This window comes from Myotis yumanensis, unplaced genomic scaffold (assembly GCF_028538775.1).
Source record: "Myotis yumanensis isolate MYYU_CA2020_CCGP unplaced genomic scaffold, mMyoYum1.0.hap1 SCAF_1, whole genome shotgun sequence".
Lineage (NCBI taxonomy): Eukaryota > Metazoa > Chordata > Mammalia > Chiroptera > Vespertilionidae > Myotis > Myotis yumanensis.
Window position 1 is genome coordinate 33,066,196 of NW_027223752.1, and position 13,025 is coordinate 33,079,220.

General features: G+C 51.5%; 1 protein-coding gene across 5 annotated transcripts in view; it reads right to left on the reverse strand.

Moving 5' to 3' along the window:
* Positions 1-6,902: 6,902 nt before the first annotated feature.
* SMOC1 (SPARC related modular calcium binding 1) overlaps positions 6,903-13,025 on the reverse strand; it is a 135,082-nt gene continuing 128,959 nt past the window's right edge. For 2 of the 5 annotated variants that reach the window (XM_070417411.1, XM_070417393.1), the window contains exons 12-13: positions 9,230-9,283; positions 6,903-8,870 (exon numbers count right to left, since the gene is read on the reverse strand). In XM_070417411.1, coding sequence (XP_070273512.1) covers positions 8,854-8,870; positions 9,230-9,283 — 71 coding nt within the window. In that variant the 3' untranslated portion in view covers positions 6,903-8,853. The remainder of the gene's footprint in view (positions 8,871-9,229; positions 9,284-13,025) is intronic. The other 3 variants (XM_070417402.1, XM_070417430.1, XM_070417419.1) reach the window with 3 other exon arrangements.

Sequence of the window (13,025 nt, forward strand, 5' to 3'; positions counted from 1 at the left end):
TGTCATCTCCTCAGATGCCAATGTACCAGACCTGGTGTTTTTAAAGCGAAAAGAACTTCGGGGATATTCCACTTGTCAGAGTCTGGACTCCAGGTGCTGGAGGACATAAGCAGTGGAGTTGCGGTGATGAAAGGGGAAGGAGCTTTTTGTATTAGAAAGGTGTGGAGGGGCAGGATTCCAGAGAGGCAAGTGGTGCCCTGGGTTCATTACCAGTAGGCCTACTCATTCATTTGATTGCTCAGCATTCATTCAACAAATGTATTTCTGTGCATTGCAACTCCGTTCTGTTGATGCAGGAAGAGTAAGATAAAGTTTCTGACCTCAAGAATCTCACAGTCCCGAGCAGGAGGTAAAACTTCTTTTAACCAAAGCTCTTTTGGTTACAAGGAACAGAAACCCATTAAACTAGTTCAGGAAATGGAGGGAGGCAATATTGAGAAGACCTAGGGGGTGGGGCTCTGGCACCCAAGGCAGGAGGCATGGCAGGCCACAGGAGCCTGAAATCCTGTAGGGCCACTCTCTGCCTCCCCCAAAGCACATCGTCTCCCCATCTTTGCTTCCTTCTCCCTGTGGGCCTGGCCTCCCCCCTCCCAAGCTGCTTCTCTGCTTTGCTTGTCTTGCCCATGGTCCTGCACAGCCACCAGCCCCAGAGCTCTATCATGACCTCACAGTCCCCATCCCCAAAGGCCATTCCCAGAAAGCAGAACCCTTTGTAGAAGGCTGTGTCACAGTGGTTGGGGTGCCTGTGCACTGGTCCCCTTGGGTCAGGTATCTGCTCCTGGTCTGAACAGCTCAGGTAAGGGAGGCTGGCGAGTGCACTGTATGTTCTAGTGCCCTTTCCCAAAGCTAAGTGATGGGAAGGAGCTACGGAGCATATGAGCCACCAAGGTGCAAAGGAAAGTTAAGAGTTCTGTGTCAGGCGTGCTCTGAGGGTCATAAGCAGAGTGCCATGGGGACACAACAGAAGGAAACAATCTGCAACTGAGAAAGACTTTCTGGAGAAAGTGACATTTGCGTAGGATCTTGAAGGAAGAATAAATAGTCATTTGCCTTGGAGAGGGGGCTTGGTGTTGAAGGACAGACAAAAAAGGAAATAGCACAAAGGTATTATGAGGGGGGGCGGGGTGAAATGGGATCAATAGTTAGCACGGCTAGGGTATGGAGTTCAACAGGACACAACCCAGCAAGGCAGGCAGGGAGGAGGGTTTGGGTAAAGGCTTGTTTGACTTTTTGACACTCATTACATTTAAAATGAAAAGTGCCCTTTAGTCAATTAAATGGTAGACGTAAAATCATGAAATCCATTTGTACCCATATGTCCCCTTTTTGAGTCATTTTTGCAAGGAGGGAAGGAAGAGAGAGGGATGGAGGGATAGAATAAGAAATTGAGTCACAATTATGGAGGCTGCTATCATTTCTGGGTTATTCAGATGTTAGATTTCGTCAAAAGAGAAGCTGGGATGAACCATAGAGAATGGGAAAAGGGGTTCAGAAGAGGAAGCGGGTACTAATCTAGATGCCACCACTAACCAGTTCTCAGAGCCAGACTGGTGCCCTCCCTGCCCTGCTAGACCATGTGGCTTTGCTCCTGACATTGTTGTCCCTTCAATGACACCCTTAGCTTCTCCTCAAGGAGTTATCTCTCTGTAATACAGCCCCTCATGACACCTTTGTTTGCAAAGGAATGTACATCTCATGGCACTATTTCCACCTCATTTCACTGCCTCAGTAAGTAGATTTTATTATACTTTTTCCTAAACTGCTCAGATTTTAGATACTGACATGACACGCTACTTACCATCACAGAACACACTCTCCTTCCACATTTAGTGGATTTTTTTTTGTTCATATATATCATGCCCCTCTTGTATACCAAATTAAGTGCCATTAAGAATACTAAGTTAAGGGTCTGACTGTACCACTAGTTAGGTGTCAGATCTGGAGGTCACAACTTACCGAGGTCCTGGACTGTTCATGCATGAGGATTAGAGCAGGTGATTTTCCAGGCTCCTCAGCACCAAAGTTCACTGATGATGCAGAGGAAGAGGGGGTGGAGGATGATTCACAGAGATTGAGCCCCAAGTTTGTACCAGGCACTGTGCCATATACTTTACCCTCGTTGTCTCACTGAATCATCTTGGCCGCCCTGTGAGAAAGGATCATTAGCCCCATTTTTCAGATGAAGAAACTGAGACTTGGGGTAGATAGGTGATTTGCCCAGAGTAGCAGCAATCAGAATGTGTACTTGGATCCATCCACCCTTAGAAACCAAACTCTAAACAAATGATTCTTCAAGTATAGGCCCCAGATAAGCAACATCAACATCACCTGGGAATTTATCATAAATGCAAATTCTCAGGCCCCACCCCAGACTCTCCAAACTACTAGAGATAGGTCCCAGCAAACAGTGTTTAACAAGCCTTCCAGGTGAATCTGATGCATGCTCATGTGTGAAGCCCCCTGTTCCAAACCATTATGCTCTACCACCTTTCTATCTTTCTCTGTCTCTCCCTTTCCTTCCCTATCTCTCTCTCTCATCAAATTCATCTTATTACATGCTCAAATATGCAGATATCAATACTGCTCTTTAAGCCTCAGTGTCTATTGTATATCCAATTTTATCTTTAAATGTGCTAATTGTATAATTCTTCCCATATAAATATCTCAGTATATCTCAGACATTCTTTAAATGTTTTATGATAACTGCCCTCATTCAGGTTTGCAAGGTGTTCTAAGCCTTAAGGTGGTCACTCCAGTCCAGTAGAAGGAACAGACTTGAGAATTATTACAGTGTGGGTAGAAATATGTGCTAGGATGGATGATGTATGGACAGGCTGTAGGAGCCTGAAGCAGATTCTAAAGCAACATATAATGAACAAAGAAGTTGGGGATTCTTTCTAAAAGGAAGTGACACTTGGGTAGAGTTTCAGTCATGAGCCACATGAAAATTATTGCTATCGTGGTCTGTTTGTTTTCATCTTAGTTCTTTATTTAAACATCAAAAAGAAAATCTTTTCGCCAACTCAAAGACTTTAGTTGACTGTTCCCCAATGACAAATTAAGAAAAAGCCCTAATTCAAATTGTCACCATATTTCCTCCTGAGAGCTCAGGGCTATAGCTGAGGTGAGGACAGGGTGGCTTAAGAGCATCTGGTGGAAGCACTGAGATGCAGACTGGGTGAGCCATATGCTGAAGGACCAGGCATCACTAGCTGGAGGCGGAAGACAGAGGAGGTGCACACCCCGGGCTGGTTAGCAATGCTGCCTGGAGAAGTGGCTGAGAGCAGAGAGTGGCTCAGTTATGAAGACCTGGGTTCCCGTCCTGCTCTCCTCGTCCTGGCAGGGTGACCTTTACTATGTCACCTGAGGTGCTGAAGCCTTGTATTTTTCACTCATTTACATAATTAAGATACTATTATCTACTTTAGAGTTTGGGGGGATTACATATATAAGTGATGCATCACACTGCCTGGCTTTGTGAGCATGTGTTGCCATGGATGCTGCTGTTCCGGGAGGAAGCGTGAAATGTGAAGGCATTGAGCAGCGTGTGACACAGGGGGATGTAACATGTGCAACTGGAAGAGAACACTCAATGTGCTGGCAGCGGGTTTAGCTGGACGTGCACCAGTGAAGCGTGTAATACCACAGCAATGAAATGTGTACATTTAGCAGGAAAGTGTGTATGGGAGGAGTGGTTGAGGATCAGGACCAGATCAAGATTAGTTTTGTGGGCTAAACTAAGCAATTGTATTTATCCTGAAAGCCCTGGTATTAGTCTGCTCAGGCTGCCATAACAGAATAAGACAGACTGGGTGGCTTAGACAACAAAAAGTTCTATTTTCACAGTTGTGGAAGCTAGAAGTTCACCATCAAGCTGCCGTCAGGGTTGGCTTTTGGTTTGGCCTCTCTTCCTGGCTTGCAGATGGCCACCTTCTCACTGTGCCTTGGCTCAGGTGTCTCCTCCTCTTTCTATAAGGACACCAGTCCTGTTGGTTCAGGGCCCCACCCTCATGACCTCATCTATATTATAAAAAGTCAGTGGCTGTAATGCTGGTATGCCGAAACGACCGAATGACCGGTCACAAGGAGGTGCATTGATGGGTCCCGCGGCAGTAGCCGCAGAGGCAGTGGCAGGGACTCTGGGTCTCATGCGATTTTGCGTGCTGGGCCTCTGGTTTAACCATAATTACCTCCTTTAAAAGCCCGTCTCCAAATATGGTCACATTGGAATTTAGGGCTTCAACTTATGAATTTGGGGGGACACAATTCAATCTGAGCTGTCTGCATTGAAGAGGGTGGTTGAGGTGGGGAATGAATGGAGTGGAGACCACAGGCCATATACAACTATTGATTGTTGTAGGGAGCAGATGATAGGGGGCCCTAGGGGTGGGAATGAGGGCACAGGGGAAAGTAATGGGAGGGGAATTTACAGGACATGGTGATGAATGGATGGGAGGGAAGGACATAGGAGGAGGCAGGGAGGGCTCTGGGCTCCAGGCCCAGGAAGAGGCTGGCTGGTGCACCAGCACTGAGGAGAGGTGGGTGGAGAGTGTGTGTCAGGCTGGAGGCATATTGAGTTTCGGGGCTTGTGGAACACCAAGTCAAAGTGTCTGGGAGCCAGGACTCAGCGGAGCCCGGGCTGGAGGCTGAGACTGTGACAATCTCAGTAGCAGATTTCAAGTGCCGTCGAGATTCTCCTGATGGCTGTGCTGCAGGAGTGAAGAACCCTGTGTGACTGAAGCTATGAGGTTGGGGAGTGTATTACTGCAGCTTCTCCTGGTCTCTCCTGACTGGTTCTCACGAGGCCTTTAGCAATGCGCCCATTGTCTTGTGGGAGGATCATGGACCATTAGCCAGAGTCAAAGCTTTGGGTAGGAAGACTCCAGGCAAAGTGACCTTCACCTTATTAAAGAGTGCACCTTGTTAAAGCAAAAACCGGTGGTGCAGCCGGGAGGTCTGCGGCTGCATCGATGAGGTGTTGGCGAGGGTCCGAGAGTTCGCGTAGAGTTGACAAGAAATGACAAGAGGTGCCTGGGTTACACAGGCTTTTAATAGGTAGGCATATAACCAAGGGAATGACCCTCATCCCTATCAGTTCATGGAAGGCACAGGAAGGGGTGCAGTGACCCCAGCCCTAGAATTGAGGGCTGCGTTTGATGGCATTATGTGAAAAAGTTAGCTCTGCCTGTCCTCACCTCTAGATGGGGAAAGGCCCATGCCACAGGCAGAAGAGCAGGGGGCCTGGGAAAAGCAGCCTCCTTGGTGGGCCTTGTAGGTCATTTGGAAACTTGGGAGTAAATGACCAGAAGATCAGCCTGGCTTTCTCTGGGTTTGTTTCTACAAGGGATTGGTGCTGCCCATCTCCCATCTCACCCAGGACACCAGGGTGGGTACCGCCTGGAGGCCCCTCCTCTGATAGCATCATAGGGGCCCCGACAAGATGCCTGGCCCTGCAGCTGTCATCTGTGACATCCCGACTGAAAATGCCCAGTGTTCCCCTCCCCACAGGGGCTAAGCCTGGCTCAGGGCCTCGGTGCAGGAAGAAACTGGGTGGATGGATCTTCACTTTTTCTTGACTCTTGGCCCTGCTGCCAGTTGGTTGTTGTTTTGTTTTTATTTATTTATTTTTTTAAGAAAGCAGTGGAAAGCTAAACGGGGCCTCTAGCCAAGTGTGAGCTCAGACCCGCCCCCTTCCCACACCAGGCTGGAGGCTAGGTCACCCCCAAGTCTCCCAATGAGGTCCCGAATGAGCAAATACCCCCTTATTTCTCTTCCCCAAATCCCTTAAGTGTAGGATAGTCCTCTGCAAATTAGCAGCTTTTAATGAGCCTCTAAACTGTTCAGAGAAAAAAATGCTCTCACAGCTAAAGGCAAGCACCCGGGGCCAGAGCTGGACAGGAGGGAGCAGGTTGCTGTTCTAGCCCCTCAAGGAAGGCAGCTGGGGAGTGGGCGGAGCTCTGGGCTGGGACTCAGAAAACCTGAAGGCGATCCCTGGCTCTGCCTTTCCCAGCTGGAGGCAGCGGGCAACTCACTGAACCCAGGAGTCTGAACCAACATGTGAATGGGGAGCCCGTCCTGCTGGGCTGTGGTGGGTGTTAACTATGACAGGGCCTGCGACACAGCACAGTGTCAGCACTAGAGGAGGAGGGACCCCCGTGACAACGTTCAAAGGGGTAGCCCCTTTCCCAAAGATTGGGAGACGTTTTCAAGGGGAAATACCTCCTGTTCACCTGCACGTGTCAAGGCCGCAAAGTATGGCAAAAGATGTGGAGGAGGTGAGGAAGCCCTTTCCCGGGACAGCTGTGTGTAGAGACAGGACAGGGGGAAAAGACGCTGGGAGCCCTGGAGAGAATGGAGAGCCTCGTCTTTGCTGCCAGTCCTCACCTGAAGTCCTCCCGCTCTGGGAACCACCCCAGCTGCCTTGATCTAAACGTGTCCCCCACAAAACCAGGACCCAGCTGGCAGAACCCCACTGGGGAGCTGTTCCCTAGTCTAAAGCTGCTTCCCAGCCTGGGGTCTTGCAATCTGGATTGCGGCCAATGTGCCCACTCCCACCCACCAGCCTGGAGCCATAGGATGGGCTGTCCTCCCCCTCCAGTTCCACCCCCAAAGCACAGCCAGTGACGTTCTGTACTTTCCAGGATGGTTTGGAGGGGGCAGCTGAAGGGGTGGAAGCAAGAAGGAGAATTACAAAGAGGACACAGACAGTGTAGGCAGGGGCAAGGGGACCAGTCAGTGTCCTCCCAACAAAGTCTGGTGCCACCTCGTGGCCACATCTGGGTTCCCTCCAGCCGCTGGGACTTCCTAGGATCAGTGTGGAGGGCACCCGAGCCGGGGACAACTGGACCTTTTAGGAAATTATTTGCATCCAGAAGCCACCCAAAGAAAGAGGCAACAGCCACCAAGGTTTACCCATTTTTATTTGTCATAAAACAAGCTACAAATAGTGTCCCTCCCTCCTCACAAAGGAAAAGCACACAGCACAGCTACACAGGCGAGGAGGAGGAAGCCTGGGGGAGAGCTGGGTTTCTCCAGGAGGCACCTTCTCCGTGTTGAATGCTTCCTACAGGCCCAGAAGGGGGCTGGGTCTCCTGGCAGGGCCGTCCAGTGCCAGCATGCCCAGTTCTCGGGGTGGAAATGGGCGAGGGCTGCCTTTCCATGTCCCCATGTCCTCATGTTGGGATAGGGCCTCCAGTCATCTGGAGATGAACTCTAGGACTTCCTCCAGGACAGCCAGAACCTTCAGACCATGTCAAAAAAGGCCATTCTCCTCCCAGAGGGCCCTCCCCCCAGTCAGGCCTTGAGGGGCCAGCTCTCCAGACCCAGGTGGCACCGTCTGCAAGGTGGGTGCACCTATGGGAACATTGGGACGCGATGCCAAGGAAGGCCAGATTGGCAAGAGCAAGCCCCGGGGGACCCGCCCTCCCTCCCTGCTGCCACAGCTGCTCCTGGGATGAGGCGCTAAGTGTCACTTGCTCTCTGTCTGAGGGGGCATGGTCACCTGGGCAGAGGAAGCTGCTCTGCCCGAAGGCGGGGCAGCCCGCACTGGAACCCTGGGAAAAGGTCTGACGAAAGCAAGGCCAGTATTCCCCCAACTGGGTTATTATTCCTGCACTTCCAGGAGAGGCAGAAGTAGGAGGCACAAGGTCAGGGTCCCGCTGGAATTGGCCTCAAGCCTGGAAGCCCTTAAAAGCATTTGAGGAAACAGGAAGAACCTCAGGGTTAAAAAAGAAAACCATTCGGTTACCTACAAGGTGCAGGACCCCACTCCTCCCCCTGGCTGCGCTGGTCACTGAGATGGCAGGGGCAGGGAGAGTGGAGGGAACAACCAGTGTGACCTGGCAGCCTAGGAGGGCCAGGTCTCAGAAGCCTCCCCTATGGGCCTGCAGGGGAGGAGCCCTTCTGCGGGCCCTGCATTCACCAATGATGCTTTCTGTCCTCTTCCTTCTGCTGCTTAAATACTGACCTCTAAATAAGAGCCCCACTGTGTGCCTTTTTCCTCTTTGCCCTCCCTCTCATGTTTTACAGAGTAGGTACTAAATGTGGGAGAAATGTTGATGCAAATCCTCTGAGGACATCTGCACAGGGGGTCACTAGAATTCTGGCCTGCCTATGGGCCCAGGGCCACCTGGGGGTCTGGGTAACAGGAGGAACTGGTGTCTGAGCTGCCTATTCCCCTCCCTCCACCTCTCCCCCAACCCAAGCTCCCTTGAGAAGCCAACTGGCAATGTGGCTTGCCAACCTTGACAGCTACGACGACGTGGGGCGATTCCCTCCTCCCACCAGAAAGGACTGGGGGAGTCTGCAATATAATCACAGGGCCCCACCCATGTGCACACGGGGTCAGTTTCCAAACAGAATGCAGGTGGGCTGGGGACTCAGCCCTGGGTTGTAGGAAGCTGGGCCGTGTGGCCGGAGCTCCCACACCCAGAGCAGGGAGAGGGAGGGAATAAACAAACAGCAATGCCAATGCCTGTACAAAAGAACTATACAATTTACATATATATTTATATACAGTATATAAATCTCTTTCTTCTCAGTCCCGCAACACCTCCCTCCCACCCCCCCAAAAAACCCTAAAAGTTGTCAGTAGCAGATCCAAAAACTTACAATAAGAGAGAGAATAAACAATCATTCTTCCCTTTCCTTTTCCCACTGTGGTATTAGATATTGGTGTTTACAAATGAAACCAAAAAGAACACACGCAAATAAGAGTTATTAAAAGTGCAAACAGGGTGGGCACCACTCATGTTACATGGGATGTGGCTGGGCCGTGGCAAAGTCGAAGGTCAGGCGTCTGGTGATCCGTCCTGCCTCCCGGGTCTCACCACCTGCCCTTTGGTTTTCTGCTTCTTAGACGAGGCGTCCTACTGAGAAGGGGCGATATAAACAAGAAGAAGGTAGAGCTGGGTTTATGAGAAAGCCAACTGCATGGATCCATTTCCCCCAAAGAGCAGCCTTTTCCACCTGCTGCTAGATATGGGGTGGGGCAGGACACAGGTAGCCTAGGCTTGCCGATGAGCCCATGTTTTCACCAGCCCATTCTCTGCTACCAGGAGGCATCATCACATGGCAACTGGAACAAGGTTGGCTTGCTCTCTGCACAAACCACACTCGTCCCAGATACCAGCCTTTCACCCGGGCCTTGGCCAATCCCTCCACTCCTGCTGCAGTACCAAAGCTGTGTGAGGGGGCCCATAGAGCAGACCCCAGAAAGAAGGCAACTTACTGAATGGGTTTGTGCCTGCTCGTTTTCCCTGGGGGAAGCTGCCAAGACTACCACCTGCAACAAATAGGAACATATGACGCTCGAGTGGCCTTGACCCAGGAAACGGGCAGAGCTTCTTCTCCATCCCCTCCAGCCCCAGAAGGAAGTGGACGAGGGAAAGAGGCAGGGGTTGCACTGTGCTCCCGTTCTGTGGGTGTCGGCAGCCCTGCTCTGCCTGAGTGAGCTCATTGGTAGTCTACACCTTTAAACAAAGTCCCTTTTCCATCAGGCCAGGCCCCACTGGGGGCCTCTCTGTTAGCTCAGAAGAGCTTTGGTGCCGATGGACATGTGCATACACAGAATGTCAGAGGTGGAAGCATCTTTGTGACCACCTGGTCCCTCCCTTTTACTTGACATATCTGGAAACTGAGGCTCAGAGCAGTTGAGTGACTTGACCAGAGTCCAAGGTGTGTTCTGTAACTCCCTTTCCGCCCCACAGGAAGGCTCCTGCGGGGCCCAGGTCTTCTAAAGGAAGAGTGGGCAGCTGGGAGGCAGCACACCAGGAGTCATATGACTGGAGTCATGTGACTATGCATGTCCGCCACCCTCTGGGTTAGTCTGAAGAATGGGAGTTAGGACCAAGGCCCTGCTGCTCCTGCTCTGCCTCTCATAGGACTGCCCTGAGGATCGAGAATCTGTGGAGGTTGAGAGAGGGCTGTGAGGAGTATCAAGCATTGTGGGATCCACTTCACCCACTGGCCAAGTGAGCCCACTGTTCCATGTGCCTCCAGTTATGCTAACCTTCCTGAAGACCTGAGAGGGAGAGGACACGGGGTGGGCTAGGGCACGGGGCAGATGTTGGTAAAGCCAATTCTACATGGAAAGACAGGCAGCTGGGAAGTGGCACAGCCATCTTTCATGGACTCCAGCCAGCAGCGCTTCTCCCAGTAGTGAGCTGAGACCTCCTCACCTAGAGGCTCCCGCAGCCCCGCCCACCCGCTGAGACTAGAAGGGACTCACAGCCAGCAGCAACCAGCTCGCCCTGTGAGGCTCACCCGCGCTAGTCCCCTCACCTAAGTCCAGTAATGCATTCCTCAGAGCAATTGTATGTGATAGTTAGAAAATGGTCACATTGTCCCCATAGGAGGCTTGGAGATGGCACAGCTTTTATGTGGCGAAACAAACTCAGACCTGGCTCTGCTAACGAACCACCAAGGAGGGCAGCGGGCAACAGGGGCCTGACCCAGAGCAGGCGGCATCCAGGGCAATTCAAGGGCAAGTTGCCATTTTTCAAAAATGGAGGAACTAGTCTCCACCCTGCCTGTCTCACAGGATGGTGACAATATTCCTGACAAAGGTGCTTTATAAACTGGGAAGGGCCAGTTAAGAAAGAGGCCTGGCCTTTTTTCTGCCACAGAGAATTCTGCTCCCAGTGAGGAGTCTGGTTGCTAAAAATACCCGTGTTCAGGAGTCATTTCCAAAAAATTTGGTCCCGCAGACCCAAAGCTACATTCACCCCCAGACACTGCATCCTTCCCCAAACCCTTCCGTGCCCCCATCTGGCATGCAAGCCCCTCTCATCCCACCAGAGGGCAGCACATGACACCAGATGACGAAGGCAAGGGCTCCATTCCCTACAACCATCAACCCAAGTGGCCTTCCGAGGCTCCTAGAGCAGAGGGACCAGGGAAGTTGCTTTCAGTCCGTGGGTGTGTGCCCCTATTACTACTAATTTGCTTTTGTGCATTCACCACAAACCAGGTCTGGGCTAAGTTCTTCACATGCACCATCGTGTTAAATCTATGAAGTAAATAACATCATCTCCATTTTGCATGTGAGGAAGCTGAGGCTCGGAGAGTGTAAGTAACTTGCTAAAGATTTCAGAGCTGGTAAGAGGCAGAGCTGGAGGCTGCCTTCAGGGCCTGTGCGGCAGCCAGGATTGTCAGACACCTGGTGCCCAGCAAGGACTGCATGGCCCCGAGGTCACCACACTCTGCCTCCTCTAGGCCTGGGCGCTGTGTGGACCATAACTACCCTCATGGGCAGGAGACCAAGGGCAGAGCCGCTACAGATCTCTGTGTGTCCATCCCTGCTCTGCTCAGAAGTGCTCCTGGCTAGGCCTGGGTCTACACTAACACTGGGTGGTCTCTTTCCAATATTGGCCTCTGCATGTGCTCTGTGAAAAAAGCACAGATTCCACGTGTGTCGAAGCAGGATGTCACCACAAGGGACAACCCCCTCATCTATTCATTCACTCATTTGACAAGGTTCTAATGGACTGCTACCAGGTACCATGCACGATGCTAGAGGTAAGAAATTGAAAAGGCACAGTCCATGGCTTTCAGGGGAAACCGAACAGTAGAGTGCAATACAGTGTGATAAGTGCTACTGACGGAGGCAGGAATCTCATGAAGAAGAACAGTAATACTGACATTCTATTGAGCTTTCTCAATGTCTCGGGCATTGCGATAAATGCTCTCACTCACTGTCTCACTGAATCGGCCCCACAGCCCTACGAGGTAGATGCTATAGTTATTCCCATTTGACTGATGGAGAAACTGGAGCCCGGAGGGGCTGAGTAGTGTGTGTGTGGTGAAAGAGCTAGTCTGCAGCAGAGGCAGGGTGTGAACCATGACACTGGTGACTCCCAGAACTCTGGGGACACAAAGTGGCATCCTCACCGGATGGAAGTGCCCAGAGTGATGCGGTCACTCGCCCCAGAACCGGGGCCAAAACCCAGAGATGGAGGGGGCAGGTCCTGAGACTGGATACCTATGGTGACTCAGCCACTGCCCATGCAGTCCCCGCATTTACACCATCCACTGAGGGTTAGAACAAGGACAAGGCCTTGGGTCTCCTCCTAGGTGACCGCACCTTTCCCAAAGCTTGCATTTCAAATAAGTCAGCATCACCCAAGTCAGTACCATCAGCCCAGACCCTTCACCTGCTCTACTGATCGTCTCATCTTCGGGCGCATCCCACTCGACACACCCTAACATGCTCGGTGCCTTCCCTGGCCCCTATGCATGCTCTGCTCTCCTTTCTATGCCGCCCACCTCAGTGAATGGACCCCCGTCCAGCTGTCCATCATCCCCATCTCCACTCAGCCACCATGTCCTGCCTCTCTCAAACCCACCCACTCTCTTCATCCCCACTGGCTTTCTCATAACTTGGGCCTCCCCCACCTCCTGCCTGGACGATGCCACAGCCTCCTGTTGGGTACTGGACCTTGTTCATCTCCATTCTGTGTCCCACGCTGCAGCCAGAATAATTTTTTAAAGCAAAACTGATCGCTAGTTTCTCACACTGAGCCCCTTCAACAGCTTCCTACTAACCTTATAAAGTTGAAACTCACCGTGCTTCCTGCCCCGCCCCTCTCCTGCCATCCTCAGACATTTGCTGCAGCCACACTCACACCTCTGAGTTCCTCTCCCCCTCGGTGTCCTCACCACTGCACTTGCCCTCTTCCTTTCCCCTCACCTGGCCTGTCTGCTTCGCCAGCTCCTACTCATTCCTCAGGCACTGGTTTAGACCAGGGTTGGCAAACTTACCTGTGAAGGACTCCATAGCAAGTAATTTAGGCTTTGTGGGGCATGTACTGTCTCTGTCATTCCTTCATCTTTTTTTTTTTAAAATACATCCCTTTAAAAATACAAAAATCATTCTTGCTCACAGACTATATGAAAACAGGCCACAGACTAGACTGGGCTTACATCCAGGGTTTGCGGATCCCTGGTTTCGACATCAGTTCCTTCAAGAAGTTTTCCAAGGCCGTCTGGCCCCACGCTGATGGAGGTGCTTCTACCTATGTCCCTAC